The sequence below is a fragment of the Drechmeria coniospora genome, chromosome 02 (genome assembly GCF_001625195.1).
Source record: "Drechmeria coniospora strain ARSEF 6962 chromosome 02, whole genome shotgun sequence".
Classification (NCBI taxonomy): Eukaryota; Fungi; Ascomycota; class Sordariomycetes; order Hypocreales; family Ophiocordycipitaceae; genus Drechmeria; species Drechmeria coniospora.
Window position 1 is genome coordinate 3,938,699 of NC_054390.1, and position 20,262 is coordinate 3,958,960.

The 20,262-nt window shown below is 54.9% G+C and overlaps 9 protein-coding genes across 9 annotated transcripts; 7 read left to right on the forward strand and 2 right to left on the reverse strand.

Annotated features, from left to right (window-relative positions):
- Positions 1–37: 37 nt before the first annotated feature.
- On the forward strand, positions 38–934 carry DCS_04210 (clock controlled protein; the record flags this gene model as incomplete). The annotated part of the gene is made up of 1 exon (XM_040801522.1): positions 38–934. The coding sequence occupies one exon, from the start codon at positions 38–40 to the stop codon at positions 932–934; it is 897 nt and encodes a 298-aa protein (XP_040656555.1).
- Positions 935–2,256: 1,322 nt separating this feature from the next.
- DCS_04211 (uncharacterized protein) lies at positions 2,257–3,345 on the forward strand (the record flags this gene model as incomplete). The annotated part of the gene is made up of 1 exon (XM_040801523.1): positions 2,257–3,345. One exon carries the CDS (start codon positions 2,257–2,259, stop codon positions 3,343–3,345), a length of 1,089 nt encoding a protein of 362 aa, XP_040656556.1.
- A 1,405-nt stretch (positions 3,346–4,750) lies between these two features.
- DCS_04212 (uncharacterized protein) lies at positions 4,751–5,845 on the forward strand (the record flags this gene model as incomplete). Its single annotated transcript, XM_040801524.1, has 1 exon — positions 4,751–5,845. One exon carries the CDS (start codon positions 4,751–4,753, stop codon positions 5,843–5,845), a length of 1,095 nt encoding a protein of 364 aa, XP_040656557.1.
- Positions 5,846–7,630: 1,785 nt separating this feature from the next.
- Positions 7,631–8,166, forward strand: DCS_04213 (uncharacterized protein; the record flags this gene model as incomplete). Its single annotated transcript, XM_040801525.1, has 2 exons — positions 7,631–7,962; positions 8,037–8,166. The coding sequence occupies 2 exons, from the start codon at positions 7,631–7,633 to the stop codon at positions 8,164–8,166; spliced, it is 462 nt and encodes a 153-aa protein (XP_040656558.1).
- Positions 8,167–8,864: 698 nt separating this feature from the next.
- Positions 8,865–10,787, forward strand: DCS_04214 (cholinesterase; the record flags this gene model as incomplete). Its single annotated transcript, XM_040801526.1, has 4 exons — positions 8,865–9,150; positions 9,230–9,466; positions 9,579–10,267; positions 10,362–10,787. 4 exons carry the CDS (start codon positions 8,865–8,867, stop codon positions 10,785–10,787), a joined length of 1,638 nt encoding a protein of 545 aa, XP_040656559.1.
- Positions 10,788–12,649: 1,862 nt separating this feature from the next.
- DCS_04215 (ThiJ/PfpI family protein) lies at positions 12,650–13,397 on the reverse strand (the record flags this gene model as incomplete). The annotated part of the gene is made up of 2 exons (XM_040801527.1): positions 12,650–13,258; positions 13,320–13,397. The coding sequence occupies 2 exons, from the start codon at positions 13,395–13,397 to the stop codon at positions 12,650–12,652; spliced, it is 687 nt and encodes a 228-aa protein (XP_040656560.1).
- A 1,025-nt stretch (positions 13,398–14,422) lies between these two features.
- On the forward strand, positions 14,423–14,755 carry DCS_04216 (uncharacterized protein; the record flags this gene model as incomplete). The annotated part of the gene is made up of 1 exon (XM_040801528.1): positions 14,423–14,755. The coding sequence occupies one exon, from the start codon at positions 14,423–14,425 to the stop codon at positions 14,753–14,755; it is 333 nt and encodes a 110-aa protein (XP_040656561.1).
- A 130-nt stretch (positions 14,756–14,885) lies between these two features.
- On the reverse strand, positions 14,886–15,464 carry DCS_04217 (uncharacterized protein; the record flags this gene model as incomplete). The annotated part of the gene is made up of 1 exon (XM_040801529.1): positions 14,886–15,464. The coding sequence occupies one exon, from the start codon at positions 15,462–15,464 to the stop codon at positions 14,886–14,888; it is 579 nt and encodes a 192-aa protein (XP_040656562.1).
- Positions 15,465–17,220: 1,756 nt separating this feature from the next.
- DCS_04218 (uncharacterized protein) lies at positions 17,221–18,570 on the forward strand (the record flags this gene model as incomplete). Its single annotated transcript, XM_040801530.1, has 2 exons — positions 17,221–17,937; positions 18,007–18,570. 2 exons carry the CDS (start codon positions 17,221–17,223, stop codon positions 18,568–18,570), a joined length of 1,281 nt encoding a protein of 426 aa, XP_040656563.1.
- Positions 18,571–20,262: the final 1,692 nt, after the last annotated feature.

The following is a 20,262-nucleotide window of genomic DNA, read 5'->3' on the forward strand; positions in this document are numbered from 1 at the left end:
CTCCGACGCCGCCGAGGGCTCCAAGAAGCGGCGCAAGATGGCCAAGGATGGCGGCGATGGCGAGGCGTCGCAGAAGCAGGCCGAGCCGGCCGACGCGGCCCTCATGACGCCGAGGAGCCGTCGCCTGTCCTCGAGCACCGTCGACACCCTCCCGGCCTACGACGATCAACGCTCGCCCGCCTACACGGAGACGGCGGGCCCGCAGGACCCGCCCAAGCCGACCTCGTCGAGCGCGCCGTGGCAGAACCGGCTCATCATGTCGACGTCAGGTCTCAGCGTCGCCATGAGCGCCGAGAGCCTGCGCAGCCTCAAGTACTGCCTGCGCTGGCTCCGATGGTCCAACGACCACATGAGCCGCGTCATCGGGAACCTCAAGACGGCCCTGGAGGAGTACGAGCAGACGGACCCGGCCGCCTCCCGCGTCGACGCCGCCAAGGAAGCCGTCGACGGCGCCGAGAGCGAAGCCCAAGCCTCGGGCCAGAAGACGCCCGAGGAATCTCGTGCCGAGCTGGCCCACAAGATCAACTTTCTCAAGCTCGACGTCCTCAAGACGCTCCAGGAGTCCATCAACACCGTCTCCAAGTACACGGGCGGCGCCCTGCCCGAGAACGCCCGCGTGCTCGTCCACCGACACCTCACCACCCTGCCGCAGCGCTTCCGCGTCGCCACCATGTCCAACGCGGCCGAGGGCGCCGACAGGGACAGCGAGTCGGCCATCCGCGAGGGTGCCCAGAAGATCCTCGTGCTCGCCAAGGAGGGTCTCGACATGGTGACGCAGATCATCGGCGTCGTCGACGGCACCATCGTGAGCGCCGAGCAGTGGTGCGAGCGTTTCGGCAAGAAAAGGCGACCGTCGACGGGCGACGACGAGGCGATGACGCCGCGGCTCTCGCCCAGCGGTGACGTCAAGATGGACGAAGCCGAGCCGCAATGAAGCTCGCCGTCGACGACGATCGAAACCGCTTGCTTAACCCTAAACCCTAGCGAGCCGAAACGAAGTAGCGTCATCGGACTCGTCCGAATCGGCCGACGGGGCTTCGCAGCCAGGACCATGTCGCGCCGTATGCTGCGTTCCGTCCGCGTTCCGTCCGCGTTCCTTGCGTTTTACCTCTCTCTTCTGGTCGCTTGTCGGCTTTGCTGCTCGAGGCGGGAGCAGAAAGTCGGTCCCGGGTTGTCCGGGCCAGAATGATACCTCCGTTGTCCGTTTCTGTCTAGTTGGCATCCAGGGGGGGTGAACACTCTCACCCTGGATCGCAGACGGTGATGGCATATGCAACGGCAAGCATATGCAACGGCAAGCGCTGGCGGTTGTTTGTTTTGTTCCATCCTCTTGGATTCCCTTTGATGAATCGTACTGTCCCTGGCGTCATCGCAAGCTTGTACATAGTTGATGGCGGCGATGGATGCATCGTCGATGGGCAAGCGATTTTCACTCCAAAACTGGTCCGCAGTCAGGCACTCTTGAAATGCAGCATCTATATGTTATCCATCTTCTTTCTTGGCGAGACTGTCGCATTCGTTGGCTTGACGTCAAATGTCTGTATGACGTGTTTGACGTGTCCCAATCTCGTCTGGCACGGTGCTCAAGACGGCCAAGACTGACTAACGGTGTCCTAGAGGTGTATTTCTGCAATGAAGCGACGGGTCTCCAGGAGGCCCGGAGCGGTGACCGTGGAAGTTTGCAAGCATTCGGTATGCACCTGGGGTCCTTTCACTGCCAGCTCGGATCAAAGCACGCAAGCAAGACAACAGCCAGAACTTGGCCACGGCTACTGATCATATTTCAACGGTGTGAAATAACCCAGACCAGTGAATTTCAATTGTACATGATCGACTGATCGGCGGGCTATGAAAGAGTCTTCGTGGTTGCTGCCTTCACAACGCAGTCCTTTTGGTGGATGCAGAGATTGGTTGGACCTCCCGCTCGTCGGAGAATTCGGTGCCGTGGTGGCTAATCAAGGGGAGTAGGCGTGCGGAAGTCAAGTTCACGGCTCTCCCGGCGTCGAACATAAGGAGATGCGGTTTCTTGGTCATAATTCTCGTTTCGCCTCATCATGCAGTCAAGTCTGCTGCATGTCCACTCGGCTGCCCCGACAAGGCCACGTTGACCGACTACCACAGCTTGAAGATCGATCAATACAATTGCTCCACAGCATCTCGTTGGCAAGGATACTTTTTTCCACGCGCTTTTGCGTCCCTCGCACTGGCCGAAACACGACGGCAGACGGAATACACCTCTCCACTCCGGGCATGACCATGGCAGGTAGCAGGAACCTGGCGGTGAAACCGAAAAACTCCATCGACAGACTCATCGTCGACAAGCTCGAGGCGATTTGGAAGGATAAAGGAAAGAATTGGACGGGTAAAATGCAAGATGAATATCGTCGACTGGCCATGCTGGCGACGGTGAGCATCCACAAACACACGCCTCGCAAGCACCGCATCTCCCGTCCGATGATGAAGGGAGAGCGTCCACCGTCAGCTGCTGAATACGTGATTATGGAAGTCATGTTTGGACAATCGGCATTCCAGGAACAGGCTTGGTGGGAACATTTTAGGCGCCTGCACAAAGACGTAGCGGATTTCTCGCATGGACCGGTGGTGCCGGCGAATGCGAAGCAGCTGTTGCAGAAAGAGGGAAAACGCCATGGGATCAAGGCCGAGGAGGCTACGCGGGTTTCGGGCCCGCAGATGGCAGCGAATGCTGCAAAGGTGAATCGGTCGTTGCTTGGTGAAACGCAAGCGGTCATCGACGTCAAGACGGTTCCGATGGAGGCGCAAGGCAGCAAGATGGCCACGGCGGACTCTACAAGGCTGCCCCCTCTCATCGGCTCTGGCCATGGACGTGGCAAGGGAACAGCGTTGGCCGACGTTCGGAGCCGTCGGGCCATTCCAACAACCGCCCTCTCGGGCTGTTTCATGGAAGAAGGCATCGATGCGGCCGACCAGGCGATGGGAGGGTCTGCAGACAACTGCGAAAGGCCAAGCTCTGGCTTCGACGCGTTTCGTACGAGCCAGTGCACCGACGAAACGCAGGGTGAGGATGGCTTGTGGGAGCTGCTGTCCAAAGCGGCGGTCAAAGAAGCCGGTTCGGGAGCGGGTTGCTTGACAAGACTGGCAGAGTGTGAGGCGGCATTAGCATCCCATGAAAGCCGAGCGGAAGAGCTGGCGGTGCGGGTGGGATGGCTGGAAGAGAAGATGGACGCGTCCGAAAGAGCTCTGGCGGAGGAAGTTGGCCACTGGCACAAGAAGGACCAGGAGCAGGCAGCGAAGATGAAGCGCATGGAAGAACGGCTGCGGATGGTCGGCGAGCTTCTCGCAGAGCAGCTCAAGGGTGGCTGCTGAGGTCCTGGCGAGCGGGCGAACGGGCGTGGAGGCGTCGGTGATGGGCATGTGATTCCGTGAATCTTTGGGAAACGAGAAAAGATGCATGGCGGTTTCTGGTGATGCTGGTGTTTGGTGATGCTGGTGTATGGTAATGCTGGTGTTTGGTGATGCTGGTGTTTGGTGATGTTGGTGCTTGGTGATGCTGGTGCTTGGTGAAGCTGGTACTTGGTGAAGCTGGTGCTTGGTGACGCTGGTGACGCTGTGCTTGTGATGCTGGTGATTGGTGATGCTGGTAATTGGTGATGCTAGTGATTGGTGATGCTGGTGATTGGTGATGCTGGTATTTGGTGATGCCGGTATTTGGTGATGCTGGTGATTGGTGATGCTGGTATTTGGTGATGCCGGTGTTTGGTGATACTGGTGTTTGGTGATGCTGGTGATTGACGATGCCGGCGTTTAGTGATTCTGGCAGTGTTTTGCGCGACAAAATGGCCCATGTTGTTGCTTGCTTGCCGACCAGTCCTTGGATTCGCCTCGCTTCCACTTCCAGCCGTGGACGAACGTCATCGTGCAGGAGATCGGCAGGCTTCGTTGAGGAATCCTACGGTGCAACGTGGGCAACGTGGTGGGACGAGGTCGGAAAATGCAGCCCATGGCCACCGCGCCGTTGGTTGGAATGGATGGGGGAATGATGAGAAAAAGGGTGCTCTGGGTGGCTGCCTCGACGTTCGGGTGTTAGTAGGTACCGTCCCTCGCATGCTTGCTGTAGGTTTATCGTTGTACCCAGCTATCGTGACCAACCAACCAGCCAACTGGTCAGCGAGGCTGCCCGCCGTCGTTTCTCGCCTTCCTCGGATTCCCTGTTTTTGATCCTCGTGTCATCCTCGGGTCTCTTACCCACGCAAACGCACCCTCGGTACTCGTCGTATTACTATCCGCAGGGCAGCGTACCCGGCTCTTCACGGTATCGGCCGGCGCAGCACACCCAACGTTGAACACGTTCGCCTGAAGCTCCTGGTTCCGCTCGTTGTTCGTCACGGCGAGGGTAGATCGTCTCGAATCCTTCCTCTCCCCGTCATCGACTCGTCGTTGCCATTGACGGACCGCCTGCCTGCCACCGCCCATCCGTCGTTCTCCTCCATTCTCTGTCTCGTTCTGGCGGCGTAACGGGCGAGCAGAGACCGAAGCAGAGTCCAGGATCGGTACCCGGACCTCGGGCCAGATGCTGCTCAGTGCCAACGGCGGGGACGTGATAGACGAATCCAACAGAGCAGGGCACGAGAGAAAAGAGACGTGAGAAGCCCGTCCTTTTCTTCCATCGACCAACGGAAAAGGGTTGAATCACAGAACACCTCGCCGGCCCACGTGCTGCACTGACAGCACCCGCTGTGCCTGCAACGCCGTCTTCCCACCCGTCGCCGTCATGAGGCCCAACACGAGGCTGACCGTGCGTTTGGGCCCTTGGCTCGCCGCTCGCGCAAGGCGGTCGGTAACGACGACGAGCTCGGCGGCGTCGAACCGTGACAGTCAGACCTTTCGCCTGCCCGACGGCCGTCTCCTGGGCTTCGCCGAGTACGGTTGCCCCGACGGCAAGCCTCTCCTCTACTTCCACGGATACCCCTCCTCGCGCTTCGAAGCGAAGCCCGTCGATGATCTGGCCCGCAAGATGGGCGTCCGCTTCATCTCGCTCGAGCGGCCCGGCTTCGGTCTCTCGAGTCCGCAGCCGCACCGCCGGCTCCTCGACTGGCCCGTCGACGTCGAGCGCTTCGCCAAGGACAAGGGGCTCGACCGCTTCGCCGTCATGGGCCTCTCCGGCGGCGGGCCCTACGCCCTCGCCTGCGCCTACGCCCTGCCCAGAGGCATGCTCACCGCCGTCGGCCTCTTCGCCAGCGGTCCGCAGTGGAAGGCCGGCGCGCACCGGATGACCTTGACCCGCCGGCTGACCAAGCACATGGCCAACTCGTGGCCGGCGACGCTGCGGGTCACCGTCGACGCCATGATCAGGACGATGCGCTGGATCGCCGCGAGGGACGTGGCCCGGCGCCGGCTCGACCGCTGGTTCGCCCGCCTCCTCGCCAAGGGTCAGGAGAAGCCCGGGACGGACGAGGCCAAGGCGAAGCTCCTGCGGTCGGCTCGGGAGGAGAGGGAGCGCATGGTCAAGATCGTGCTCGAGGAACCGTTCGCCCAAGGCGCCGACGCCGCCGTCGAGGAGGCGAGGCTGCTCTCGGACCTCGACTGGGGCTTCGCCCTCGAGGACGTCGACTTCGATCCCATCCGCATCTGGCACGGCAGCGTCGACGTCAACGCGCCCATCGAGATGATGCGCTGGATGCAGCGGAAGCTCCCCCACGGCATCCTCACCGAGTTCGACGGCGACAGCCACTACGCCATGGGCAAGCACATTGAGCGCGCCCTCACGGAGCTCATGGAGGATGACGCGAGGAGCGGCCGATCCGACGCGACCGACCTTGACCCGCGCGCCGACCAAGCCCATGGTCGTCGGCAAAACGGAGCATGACGAGCTCCCCGCGAACCCATCATGGCCGCGCGCCGAGCGAGTTGGCGTACACGCGTAACGCACACCCCACCAACCATGGACCTTGCTCGACAGCTTCATCCCCGCCATCTCGCTCCCATCGTCGAATACTCAGGAAGCGCTCTTATAGACTTAAAATTACACGGTAGAAGTGTACGCATGGATGTATACGCACGTGTGCACTCCTCGCAAGCGTGCACGACAAGCATAACTGCTCAGGAAGACCCCTGGGTCAAGAAGTTCTTCCACAACATGTCCCTCGACATCGACGACGACTAAAGGGGCATTACTGCCAAGTACACTACTTTCCCGCTACATTATTGGCGCATTTGTGTCTAGAACATGGACTTGTGCACACTCGAACAGGTCCACCTTGGTGTGGACTGTTTCTACATGTACGGAGTACAGTATATGTCGGTACTGTTATCGTGGAATTGCTACCCCCGTACGGAGTACACAGAATTGCTATGCGGAGTGCGGAGTCAGAATACTCACTCGTACGTCTGCCACACGATCCGCTCCGCGATCCTAGACCCCACGCCGTTATTTCCCGCAATACGCAATCCACTTCTGTCGGTTTCGACTTCAGGCTGGCCATTGTCATTCAGATGGAAGAAAGACAAACGCTTCATGGGACGGCGAGAGAGTGCGTGTGAACGATCCAGTCTTGAAAAGAGAGTCAGAGTGGAAAAAGAACAGGAAGAAAAAAAATAGTGATCGGCACGGCTTGCTGGGGGTCCTACCGGCTTCGGTCGGCGGCGAGATCTTATCCGGCCCGGCCTTTGCAACGGCCCTCGGCGTAAATGGAGGCAGCATGAAAAAGCCGCGATTTCCTGAGCGGCACAAGCAGCACGTCAGGCTTGGCACTCGGCATCAGGGACGGAGTATTTGAATTCGCGTCCTATCATCTGTCGTCATCGTCGTTCCTTTTGGAGCCTCACCGAACGTCATGGGTCGGCTTGTCCGTTTCTCGACCCCCCTTCGGCCATTCGCGGGATCCAGTGGGAACGGGGTTGCATGCGCGCCGTGCTTACTTATAGACACGAGTACACCATCATGTACTTGCAACTACGAGGACGTGAAACTCCGTGGCCTGCCTGCTGCGGAGTGCTCGTACTTACAGTGTACTCTAGGCTGGGGACACCCCGTCGATGCTGACGAACCTACCTATAGAGTATCCGCTATAGCCATGGATCGATCGATCAACCCCCTCTTCCCTCTCCCTACCATGCCACGGATACTTGTACGCGAGGGTGTCTGCCTGTGCTGTTCACATATGCGTGCTACTACGCATGCTGGCTTGCCATGATGGCAGTCCCGCCTCTCGCTCGTGGGCATAAGTAGGGGACCTTTAGCTAACAACCCCCTGGCTACCCTCAGTGGAATGGAATATATCGGGGCTGCTATCTTGTGTTTATTATGGCAGCAATAGTGTGGCAGCATGGTGTTCGCACTTGGACTCCTACAGTACGGAGTGCACATGACATTCAATCGTGCAAAGAACGGCCTCCAGTCGGCTCCTGAGCAGTGTTGTATTCTGGGCTTCCCCTATTCCCCTTTCATCTTTGCTCAAGGCCGCTCTCCGTTGTCTGTCCCGCGAGCACCTGGCTAGAGTCGGGAGAAGGCGGCGGCTGATTGTATTTCCTATATATCCTTGCACCGCTCCCGGCCTGGCGAGCGAGCCAGCTGTTTGCGTAGACGAACCATTCTGCCTTTCTGTCTGTCAGTCAAACATCATCTGCCATCCATCGCCATTCACCATCCAACATGCACTTCTTCTCCACCATCAACGCCGTCTTGGCTGCGACAGTCGTCGGCGCCTCCGCGACATCAGCCCCGGCGCCCATTACCGAGACGGTCAATGTCAACAATTTTTCCGCCAAGATTACCATCGATGGACAGCAAAACGGCAAGATGGCCATCCATTTCAACGTTGACGCCAAGGACGCCGAGGGTGTCGAGTGCTCGGCAAAGGATCTGGAGCCGAATCTGATTTCGGGGGAGCTGAACTGCAACCACCCCGAGTTCAGCTTCGTCGTCGTCAACTCTGTAGATGAGATTTACTTCACCTTGCGCCTCCTGCGCAAAAAGCTCCGCACGTATGTCTCGCCACATCCTCTCCTCTTCATCCGTTTTTTTCTCTCTCATCTCTAAATATCGTCCAATCTTCTAGTGCTACTCTTTGGGGTCAGGATATGGTTCCGACCTCCCGGTGTGAGCCAGATGCCGCCGGCGGCGGCTTGCTCTGCGAGCAGAATGGCGAAATGAGGATGATCATCGACAATGCCCAATCTCCCCCGTAGAGGAGACGAGCAATAATGAGTGCCGCCCAGGGCTCGGAACAGTCACTTGTGGATGAAGAGTTCCAACCTCGACGAAGCTGCATCATGCAATCTGCGAGAGAAGCAGTACAAACAACCCATGTTGTAAGGAACAAAGCCGTATATACCGATTGGAAAAGTTTAAAGTCTATACGAGAGGTTCTTTCCTTCTCCCTGATGAAACAAATCATCTCGGCCCTTCGCTTGCCAACACTGTGATGCCTTTTATTGGCCTGTTGCTTACAGGCTGCCGTCCCCCTATTCCGGCATCCATCGTATTCGTGGAATTGCGCACAATTCCAACAACCGACTGATATAAAACTTGTTTCGATGCCTATGTGGGCTGCAATAACCTAGACGGGCCGTGATCATATGTCGTCATTTGTCAGCTCTACCCTCTCTACGGAGTACCCCTGTCCGTCATCAATCCGTGGATCCCCGACCGCTCGCACTCGCCAGCGGTCGGGTGGTGATGCTTGCCGGCGCCCGTTGCATCCAGCACAATGTTGCCGGTGGCGCGTCATCAATGTTATGACGTCTTACAGGGATGGTTGCAGCACACTATCAAGGTCGCAAGCTCAATAAAAGCCGCTCGCTGCCAACTTCTGCTGCTGCTGCTGCTGCTGCTGGATATCATCCCTCCACTTGATCATTGAGAAATGTGTGTCCTTCCTCTCGACATGACGAAAACACGTATTAATCGACTCTTTATCCTATTGCCCTCGGCTGTAGCGGTAGTGTCTGCGTCATACGCAGTTGCACCGCAGGCAGCCCTTGTCTCGGGCACCATCACTGGTAAAAGCACGATACTCCGCGGAGCCAACGGTGCTGTCAACAGCTTTCTAGGGATCCCGTACGCCGAAAAGCCGCAAAGGTTCGGTCTTGCAGTCCCACCAAAGCCATGGAAGCTTCCATTAAACACAAGTTCGTTTGGGAGCTCGTGCATTCAATACATCATCAAGACAGGTGAGCGGCCGATAGCAAATCCCACCCTATCCGAATAGGTGGGCATCCAAGTAGCCGCTACCTTCTAATCAGGGGCTAGATACCGGCCCGGGCCAAGATATCCTCGATGAACTATTCAACAGTCACCCTCCTGAGAGCGAAGACTGTCTCTCGATAAACGCGTTTGCACCGGCGAACCCAGCCCCCCCCGAAGGACGTCCTGTTGTCGTTTACATTCCCGGGGGCGGCTTCCAGCTGGGCAACGGCCTCATCGATCTCTCCGGGTTCGCCGCCTACGAGGACATTGTTGCCTTTACATTCAACTACCGAACCAACAGTACGGACCCTCGTGTGTCTTTTATCAGCATGCAATTCGCTTCCCCCATTCCCCATTCTTCTCTCATCTCGCCCCCGTTGCTATGCTGACGCCATTGACATTCTGCTGTCAGTCTTCGGCTTTCCCAACACGCATGACATTCCCGTCTCTCAGCGAAATTTAGGTTTACACGATCAGCGACTCGCTCTTGACTGGGTCCAAGCCAACGCGAAAGCGTTTGGCGGCGATCCCGGCCGCGTCACCATTTGGGGCGAGTCGGCCGGCGCAATGTCGACAGACCTTCGCCTCCTCGCCTATGCCGACATCCATCCGCCGCCATTTCAGGGAGCGATCCTCTCGAGCGGCCAGATGTCCTTTGGCCTGCTTTCCACCGCGAGAAGTGCCCACGATGAGCGCGCCTGGAATGCTGTGTCCGCAAGAGTCGGATGCTCCGGCAGCAAAGACCGGCTCACGTGCATGCGCAACGTCCCGGCCGCAACGCTGCTCAAGGGTCTTGAGGAATCCAACCAGACGTTCATGCCGGTCGCGGATCATTTTACGGTGCCGGGTGGACGTGCGATGAGGTGGAGGCAAGGACGAGTGTCCAAGGTGCCTACATTGATGACGACCGTTGCTGAGGAGGGACTGTCGCTTGTGAATAGAAACATATCCATCGAACGGTTCCTTCAAGCATATCTTCCGCCTCCCCTCGCAACGGTGAGGCGGCAACAGCGTATTGTCGACTACTACCGGAAGAAACAGGGGCTCGTATCCGACTTTGACGTCGCCGCGGCCATTTACACAGATCTGGTCTGGCAATGCGTACGTAGTCCTTTATATGACGTGATCACTGGGGAGAGGGCGTTTGGAAATACAGACGGCGATATAGCTAACGGTTCGATGATGGGGGAGACAGCCTCAGCAGATGCTCGCCAACGCCTCCGCCTCGGTCACAAACCCACCTGTCTGGCGGGGCTATTTCAACGTCTCCATTGCCGAACTACTTCCCAGCAAGTTCCGCTTCCTCGGCAAATGCCACGGCGCCGATGTTTTGCTACTCTTCGCAACGCCCACCCTGGAAAGCCTGCCGGTCTCGGCCCCGCTGTACGCCTTTGCCAACTACTTCCGCGCCGTCATAGGCAGGTTCGTGCGCAACCCAGGCGGAGGCCCAGGCTGGCCCGCCGTCGGCTCGTCGTATGCTCCCTTCGATGTCGCCAGCCTTGGCGATGTCGGTGCCGAACACACAGCTGGCTCGACGCCTGTGAACCGGACGACGCTGGATGCGAACTGCAACCTGTTCAGGGACATTCTCTCCGCCGTTCCGGAAGTTCTTCATGGTTGATCTGGGACGTCATCGGACGGCATATTCAAGGGAAAGGGACGGATGGAGGGATGAATGGTATTTTCATGCGGCATCCCTGCTATAGGACTCTACGAGGACGTCTAGTCACCCCTGTCATTCGCACCAGGGGACAGTACGTTGCAAGGCTATTTTATACTGTGGCGATGGAATACTGGCTTCAAGATTGGCAGCCGCAAGCCATTCATGTCCAGCTTGTACGTAGCTTCGGGTGTTCTGATTACAGTTCTGTTGGGTCCAGCGCCTGCTCAAGCCGAGATCAGTCTCCTTGAACCATTTCCGATTCTAACAATAGAGGTTAGGCAAATCATTGTGTCAATCTGTCACGCGAAGCAAGCTTCTTCATCCCGAAATCATGGTTCAGAACATGGCACATCCTCCACAGTCTCGGTAGTGACGATATGCCATCATCATCGCCGATCGCTCCCTCCATGAGCAGCGGCCAGTGGTGCCGATATGTCTGCTCACGCTACCCCGTATACCTACGTACGGTTGTCCGTCAGCATGCTGTGCTACTACTCGGCATATAACGCACGGTATGCATACAAGGATGTATACGAGTACCATTTAATGTACAGAAAGGCATCCGTATAGCACAGAAATTGGCTCGGTGTGATTCCGGATATCCATGTCTGCATGGGAGCACACCAACGTTCAATGCACTGGTATCACCACCCCTCTGCAACCTCTGGTTCACGAAATACAAGGTGTCATAAATACAAGTACGGAACACCTACTCGCAATCTGGACCATGGCTCGAGAGTTCGCTGCGGAGTCCCGTCGTGAATCGTGGATAGGTCGAGGTTGTACCGAGTGTTCGACAAGAATGCCACAAGTAATCGAGAAGCGGGAAACTTTGAACGGCTTGCTTTGAACTCGAATGCAAGACTGTCGGCGTATTATTGACGGAAATTGCAGGAATTTAGAGTCACGATGGTCATACAAAATGCTTACACGTACGGAGTAGAGTGCATATATGAGAATACACGCCAGCTGCACTCGTGCCTCCCCAAAGACACAGCGCCTTGGCCGACGCTCTGTTCTAGTGGCTGCATATGATCCAGATGTCACACCAAGGGATTACTGTCTTCCTCTTACCTGCCAAGCGGCCAAGGTTGTACCGCTCCAGTTGCCCCGTGATTTGTGCTCCATGGACCACGTCACTACAGGTCGACATGCTCGACATAGCCACCAGCATACTGACCTTGGATGGGACGAGCCATGGAAAGCATAATTCAGTATGCCGCCGCAGTCAAGACGGTACCTATTCGAGGGTTTGGTTGGCATGGCCCGTGGAAAGTATCCGTCCCGTGACTACCGTTATCAGCACCTACATGGACGTTGGTTGGATGGGGCGAGGCGTGGGAAATATTCCAGTCTGTCGCAGCAGTCCATTCGGGACCTATTTGAGACTTTGGATGGCATGCAACGTCTGCCCTATTCAGCCCGTCACCGCAGTCCACACGACACTCATACGCGACGTTGAGTGGGATGCGCCGTGGAAAGTATTCAGCCCGTCACCGCAGTGCACACGGCACCTGTGCAAGTAACCGTGTGCACCATCACGGCCGTCCATGCAGAATTTTGCGAGCATGCAGAGCTAGTGCCATAGTGCTGGTCTCATCCTCATCCGAGGCATGCACGGCACGAGGCCCGGGGCGAACGCCAAGGCCGATCATGCGTCGATTACGCATTCGAACTTGACGTCCGCCGTGACCGTGACGGTTCACGGTAGCCAGCTAGAGACCTGGGAGAGGAGAGTCATCAGCGACGGGGAATTGAGGGATTGGCGGTCCGGGTCGCTCGGCACAACGCTGGGCGCATGGCTGGATGGCGAGGCCGGGTCACGTACCAAGCGCCTTGACGAGGGCCTCGGCGATGGCCTTGGCCGAAGCCGGATTCTGACCCGTGATGATCCGGCCGTCGACCACCACATTTTCTTCCCAAGCCTTGTCGGATCGGACAAAGTTGGCGCCAATCTTTTTCAGCTCATCTTCGAGCAGCATGGGCATCGCATCGGCCAGCTGCATCAGCTCCTCCTCCTCGTTGGTGAAGCCAGTGACGGTGCGGCCGTCAAGCAGCGGCCGACCGTCGACCTTGACGCCCCGGAAGACGATGGGCCCGTGGCAGACGGCGGAGACGATCTTGCCTGCCTCGTAAAACTCCTCGATGAGCGCCATCGAGTGCTTGTCGTCGACGAGATCGTACATGGGGCCGTGGCCGCCCGGGTAGAAGATGGCGTCGAACTCGGACGCGCGGCCGACGAAGTCCTTGAGCGGCTTCGTCGTCTCCCAGACCGACTTGTGGTTCTCGAAGAAGTTGACGGACGAGGGGTCGGAGGCAAAGGCCTCGACGGAGCTCTGGTCGAGAGGGGCGACGCCGCCGTTGGGGGAGGCGACGACCACGTCCGCCTTGGCTTCGGACAAAACGTCGTACGGGTGAGCAAGCTCGGGCTGTCGGGCGAGCAAGGGTGAGAGACATGTCAAGCACGGTGCCTCATCGACCGATGCGTACCAAATACCAGCCGGTAGGCTTGTCAAGCTTGACAATCTTGTCGGCGCTCGTGAGGACGACGAGGACCTTGGGGGCCATGCTGAAAAGGTCGATGACGCAGCGGTCGCTTGCCCGATGTGAATATCGATCGCTATCACTATTGTGACGAGTGCGAGCCCGGATGAATATCAGCAAACAGCGTCGGCGAACTCTACCGGCCGTCTGCGAAAACCATGTGAGACGTGAGGGGGGTATGAGTATGTGAGGGGAATATTATCGCTCGGCCAGTCAAAGTGTGAGGGGAAGCAATATCAATACTAGGTAAGCGGTTTGGGGCTCCAGGGGCGGTGACTGGCAGTGAGCGGCACGCTGAATTCCCTCCGGAAAGATGTCAGCGCAGGCTTAACACAGTGCTGGGCACGAAGTACCAGTGCCAGGCAAATACCACGTACGGAGTCGCGGAGTGCTGTGGTAGCCTTGGTAGGCGCGCTAGAAACACTGCAAGCACTATTTCCTTCCGTACATGTACGGAGTACTCGGAATTTCTATGCAGACCTACATATGTGCGAGTACCTGGTACTTGCGCTGCGCTATATTAATTAGTACTACACCCATTGCAAGTTCCCGTACAGCGTACCTGGCAGCACTCCAGTTGCGGTGTAAGTATTAATTACAGGCGTGCTGAATTGGCGCTGGTGGTGCCTGTATTGATACATACGTCTGCTCCTCACCTGTCGAGGATTAATAGCATGTCTACCTATTAGTATTATTACCTACCTACCTACGTACTTATTATACCTCCCTGCATCTACCTCGTCTGACTGCACGGAGTCAAGTAATGAATGCCACCTCATCCCACACTTCCGACGTATTTGCAGAACGCCGTACCAATCTTGGCTCAATTTTTCGGCGGATACCCTACCATGGCCATGTTCCTACCCTCGCCGTGGAACATGATGTCCCTCGACCGATGGCAAGTGCAGTTCCGGCTGCCGTAGTTCACGACACGCACTTCTCACCCCTCGTCCCAGCGATCGGATAGATTCAATGGGAAGCCACTTGCAGATGGCACGAGCATCTGAGTCGCAAAGTGGCATAAGATACGGATTCTACAACGCATCTAAATGGGGAAAGTTGGCCGGCGCCGAGACATAACGCGATCGGCTGACAGGGACGAAGACGAGGCCGCTGCCTGGTACACGGTGGCATCCGGAACGGAGCACGCAATGGCGAACTTCTGCCCCTGGGGCCGCTGGTCATTTGGAGCGCTCCGCCATGCCGGCTACCACTTTGAGGGCGTTGGTTCGAAACGCAGCCCAGCTCGCGCTGGGTCTCGTCACCGTTCGCTGGTGGAGGCAGTGGCAATAGCACGACAAGAGCGGAGAGCTGGATTCGACTTTGGTACGAGGAACATGGCAATATCAATCATGACATGGCTTGCCATGCCACAACATTAGTGGCAACTCAGAGTGGCTGGCAGGAAGACGGAGCACCAAGCATGACGGATACTCATTCGAATCGGGACCTGGTTGCCGCCCTTGGTGGATTAAATTATGGCATCTAAACACGGTATAAACTGTCGCTATTCTACACGAGGATGTGAGTCAACTTAACCGTCTTCCCCGTCGAAGTTTCGGCTTCGAGCTCAATTGGGTCCCCTGACCGCTTCCTCGTTAGGCCCTTTCCTATTGCCTTCTTGACAGACTCCGCTGAGATATATGCAATATTATCTGGCTTGATTGTGCCTGCAATTCCCGTTATGACGCCTTCTCGATCATTACCCTTGGCCACGGTGTCATCGGCTGATACAAGCTTGAGATCCTTGGTACCAGTGGGTAGGATGACGTTCATCACCATTCCATTTTTGCTAAGCCCAATTTGAGGTGTAAGGTTCACACAATCAGAAGTTGTGTAGTCGCCGTAAAGTAAAGCCATATCGCCCAATAACCAAAGTCGGGAATTTTTCCCTCCCTCGTTGTGGTAGTTATTCAGCGTTTGCGAAACCTGCTGTCCGGTTTGATCCCAGTCCAATTGCGATATGCGGCTATTCATTTCGTATCTCACGAGGCAATCATTTAATTCAAAACTTTCATGCGTCGCGGTAGCAGAGGCAAGCTGTAGAGTAGAAGCAAGCAGTGACAGCAGGAGTCCAGATTGAATAAACATGTCGGTAGGGTTTAAAAGAAAAAGTTGGAGGACGTGGACCTACAATCTTGCAACGGCTGGGGGAAGAATGTGACGAGTCTGTACACGATGGGACTTTCAAAAACAAAACGTAGGCACAAGTCCCATTATATATCACATCTAGAGGATGCCTGCAACAGGCTTGCTTCGGTAGCTGCAAGTTCCTTGCCGTCAGGTAATTACTGCATGAAGGTTTCCAGGAATTCGCGTAGCCTAACCAAGAGATCACGAATACTTTGTTTCATTTTTGCCCGTAACAAATAGACTAGGTCAGGAGTACGAAATGCATGTACATAGGCACGTTAACCAAACATATTGATACTTGCATGCATACGGAACACCAAGGTTCGGGCACACCACACCAATCACCACCTACCCCGTACTAGAGTATGGGGTAGAGATGACCAGTAATCAACCAAAGGGACGGTTGTGGCTGAGTGGTCTCGGAGGGGCTACGGTAGCCGGAAGCCTCATCCCTTGACTGGGACAGTTCGTTGTAGTAGCAACGGCCGAGCCAGCAGACATGACATCTAACTGCAGGGAGGATATCGCGAGAGACAGTTCTAGACGAGAGGGGAAGGATGGTGGTGGCCTGTACGGATTTTCTGTGTTGTCATGTTGTTTTAAGCCCAAACCGACGTTCCTCTGCGGATCATGTAGCATGTTGGGCATGTCGATGAAAAGGAACGCATGCTGTCTGTCCAAAAGCGAGAGCGGAATAATACCAGGTAGCGGCAGCTACCGCATCACGAATAATTGACCAGCCTCACTTCGTATTCCCTTGTGCCTTTTACCCACAGACAATGTCACCACGTCGTCCAGGGGGGTGTCTGAAATTGCTGCACAAAATAAAAAAAAATTGACATCGGTCCCCAAGGCACCTCAGCCACACTCTCTTTACTCATAGCGCGTGTTGTTTGGAGGAGGGTGCACCGACTGGTCCGTCTTCGTCATCCCACCAGGGGTTCGTCGTCAGGTAACTGGGTTGGCCACGTGGTAGTTCCGCCTCGCCGGTAAACTCGTCGGGAAACGGCAAGGTAGGGGAAGCTAAGGTAAGCTATGGTAGGGTGAGCCAAGGACCTAAGGAACGTAAGTTTCGATTAGCTAGGTGAAGCTACAGATGTCTTCGCCTCCCCCGATCCCAATAACTGGGTCGTTCGTTTCAACTACAACTTACAGTTGTGTTGCGAGCCCAGCGATTGTACAGTGCATACTACGGACGGAGAAGCACCAAACCTTTTCTCCAATGGGATCTCGCGCCAAGGAATTTTATCAACTGTCGTTTCCTCGCAAGGGTCATGATTACATGTGTCCCAATGTGTATTGGCTTCGTAACCTGTACATGAACTGCGTCACCGGACCCCTTTGCACAGCCGCTTGCCCTTCCTGCGCCCCAGCTGGATGTTTGTATTATTGCACGTTGTAGTAGGGAACGCAATGCTCACTGTGCTCCTCTTATCTTCAAACAGGAATTATTGAACGAATGTTTTACGTCTCAGAATCACACGAAGAAGTGTTTGTCAATCCATCCCCAGGAAAAATCGTAAATAGATACCCAAAGAACGTTACTTTCTTGACATCTCCTCATTTCCTTACTTCAATAAATAAGCACATGTTTATAGTTGTCGACACAAGACTACTACTACCTCCCCATCTGCCATCGGCCATGAATCTCTCCGTTCTACTCCTATTAGCGGTGGCCATGCTGCACTATGCAGCCGGACGCTTTCTGTTTGAAATGGGTAGCCTAGGGCCTCCCAGTCCTGGGGAATTTGACTTTGTCGGAGCATCCTGGCCTGGCCAGATAATAGCAACGCCACCAATAGCCCATCGGTTTGTGAAGCGGAGAGTGTCCTGTCCTGCACGTACGGGACTGTATGCTCGGATCAAAGCTCAGAAATCCTTGGAAGAAATAGACAACTCTCTTCCCAGCACTGACTCGAATCGGAACTCGAGGGGTGAGGACAACCCGAATACCGGTACTGGCTCGAATCAGAACATTGGAGGTGAAGACAAAACTACCACTAGTTCTGGAGCCGGAGCAGACAATCTCGACAACAACCCCGAGAAGGGCGGCTTTCATACTAGCACTGACCGCAATCGTAACTATGGGGATAAGGACATGACTACCCCTGGTTATAGAGCCGGAACAGACAAGCTCGACAGCCCCGTGAAGGACAGCCCACTCACTAGCACTTACTACAATCGGAAGTTGAAAATGGGCAAGGGCAGCCTTTACCTCGATCGGAAGTTTAGTGGAAAGGACAGGATTGCCACCAATTCTGGAACCGGAGCAGACAAGCTCCACAAGCCCGAGGAGCTGCCGTTGAACCCAGTCAATAGACCTGTCGGTGTTGCACCAAAACTTACCAAAGCTAGGGTCATGGATCATTTTGGCGGTGTTGCCTTTAATCTTGCTTTGATGGCTTCAACTTGTTTGACTACTGACAACAGGGTATGTTCCCGGCAATGAATTGAATTACGGTGCAATTTTGATATTTGGCGGCCAGCTAATTGTCTCCAGACGGTCAAGCATGATGAACCACCTTCTCAAGAACAGGATTCACCAACTCTTTGGGAAAGGGTCAAAGGGCTTCGCCATATTCCAGGATTAATGTGGGGCAGTTTTACGAAGCTTTGGTCTCAAGAAAATATCGACGCTTTTAAAAGGTCTTGGAATGACCTTAAGGAAGCCTTCAGCGAAGTCCCCGACGCTGTAAAATCTAGTGTCAAGGACCTTATAAGTGTTGAAAATCTTGATGCATTTGTAGAGTCATGTAATGATCTATCAACGGCAGTAAAGGAAATTCCAGCGGCAGTAGAAAACGGGGCGGCTGATCTTGCAAACCTGGAGAATGCCGATGTATTGGGCCGGTCTCTTGCGGACTTTGCAACAGCAATAAGCGAAATTCCGGGAGCCGTAGAATGTGGCCTTAATGATTTAAGTCAGGCCCCAGGTGATATTGCAATAGCATTTCAGAAGGCTCCTAGACAATTAGCAGAAGCTGCTATAGCATTTACAGCGGAGTTCGATAAATATGTAAGTATTCCTAATATTACCTACAACCCTACAATAGAAACAAACTAATTAGCTTTATAAATATAGTTCCCAGTAGGTTCTTACTATACACCAACGAGTCTAACTGCTAGTACTATTCTGATATGTATATTTTAACTATAGCCCGGTTCTAACAGTAGGAAAATCCTCGACGCTATCCTTGCAAGTGTGCCAATGCAAGTAACTCCACTAAAATCATTTGCTCAAAGGCTTGGGCTTTCTCTGGAGGAGTTGAGCTCACTGGCAACTGAAGCATGCACACCTAGGTACAGCGCTACCGAATGATGACGCTAATGGAATTTATTATTTTTGAGGTAATTATATGCTAGACATTTTGTTCTTACTGGGTGCGCAGGATACTTGATAGAAGCTCACAAGAGTCTTATAAAATAATTATGGGTTGATCTGAACAGTATGTTATTGGACACAGAAGTTGACGAAGTCGAGTGAATGAAGGAATGGACCCATAATGCCATATCGTTCCATCCTACTTTTGTTGAGCTTGTCACACTCAGAGCCATCTGAGCACTGCCCACAGAGCTGCACTTCACAGACTTGGGTATCGTCCGAAAATCTCGCATCGCCGGCGCCATTAGTCGACGCCCATTCCACGCGGCGAGGGATCTTGGTACGTGCATAGCTTGCCCGCATCCTACCACGTAGGCCTTCGAATATTAGGTCAGTTGCTTCAACTGCAGTTCAATCATCACAAATGGCATGGCTTTCAATATAAAGGTCCATCTCCATTGAAAGCAATGTAGTCAGCTATACTGAGAGAATAAACTGCCACTTGCAGGCACTGATTAGCACGTGCCGTGCTGTCTCTAAGTAGCAAGCAGTACGTAAGTGAGCGTTGAAATATTTCATCACGTTCTGCCGGGGATGTTGAACGTACTGTGCCTCGCTCATTACGTATGTGAATCTCGCAAAGCCCATGTAGCATGCCTCCAAGTTTGAAGCAAAGTGCCATCTACCTACCCAACCTGTTTCAATAACTAGCCAAACAAGACCAAGCCAACTGCGGTTACATGTAAGGATGGTCGATGCTGCTATTTTAGCTCGTATACATATTCCGAATTGCAATGTAGTAGTGATAAACACCAATCATCGCCTACCCGCACTCCGCACTTGAGTACTTGTGCTGAGAACTACATAGTACCAGTAACAGTCAAATACAGCGACGATTGTGGCTGAGCAGCCCTTACAGAGGTGACGGCCTTGCCCCTCGACGCAAGCAGTTCGCTTGCTGTAACAACAATAGCCGAGCCAGCAAGCTTGAAAAGCCGCTTCAGGATGCTTATGACGGGATCTTATGACGAGAGACTATTGGCCGAGACAAGTGGGAGAGGATGGTGATTGCACTGGCAGAAGTTTTATCATACAACACGATTAATTAGCACCGGTCCCTAGAGCGACTCAGCCACTATCACTACCTGCATTGTGAGCTCAATCATACGAGCACGGGTTTTAAGAAGAAGGTGCCAATTTGGAAAGGGCACCTTGTGCTCCGCCTTGGACATCAATTTGTATGTATGGAGTAAAGGTGCGGCCTATGTTCTCGCGCTAGGTGTCAGGATACGGCCCTCACGTAACAGGGTTGGCCACGTGGTAGTCATCGCTGTTAGGCCCGTCAGGAATGGCAATGTAGGGCGAGCTAAGGTAAGGTATGGTAGGGTCAGCCACGGAGCAAAGGTATGGTTCGCGAGGCGACGTGAAGCTACG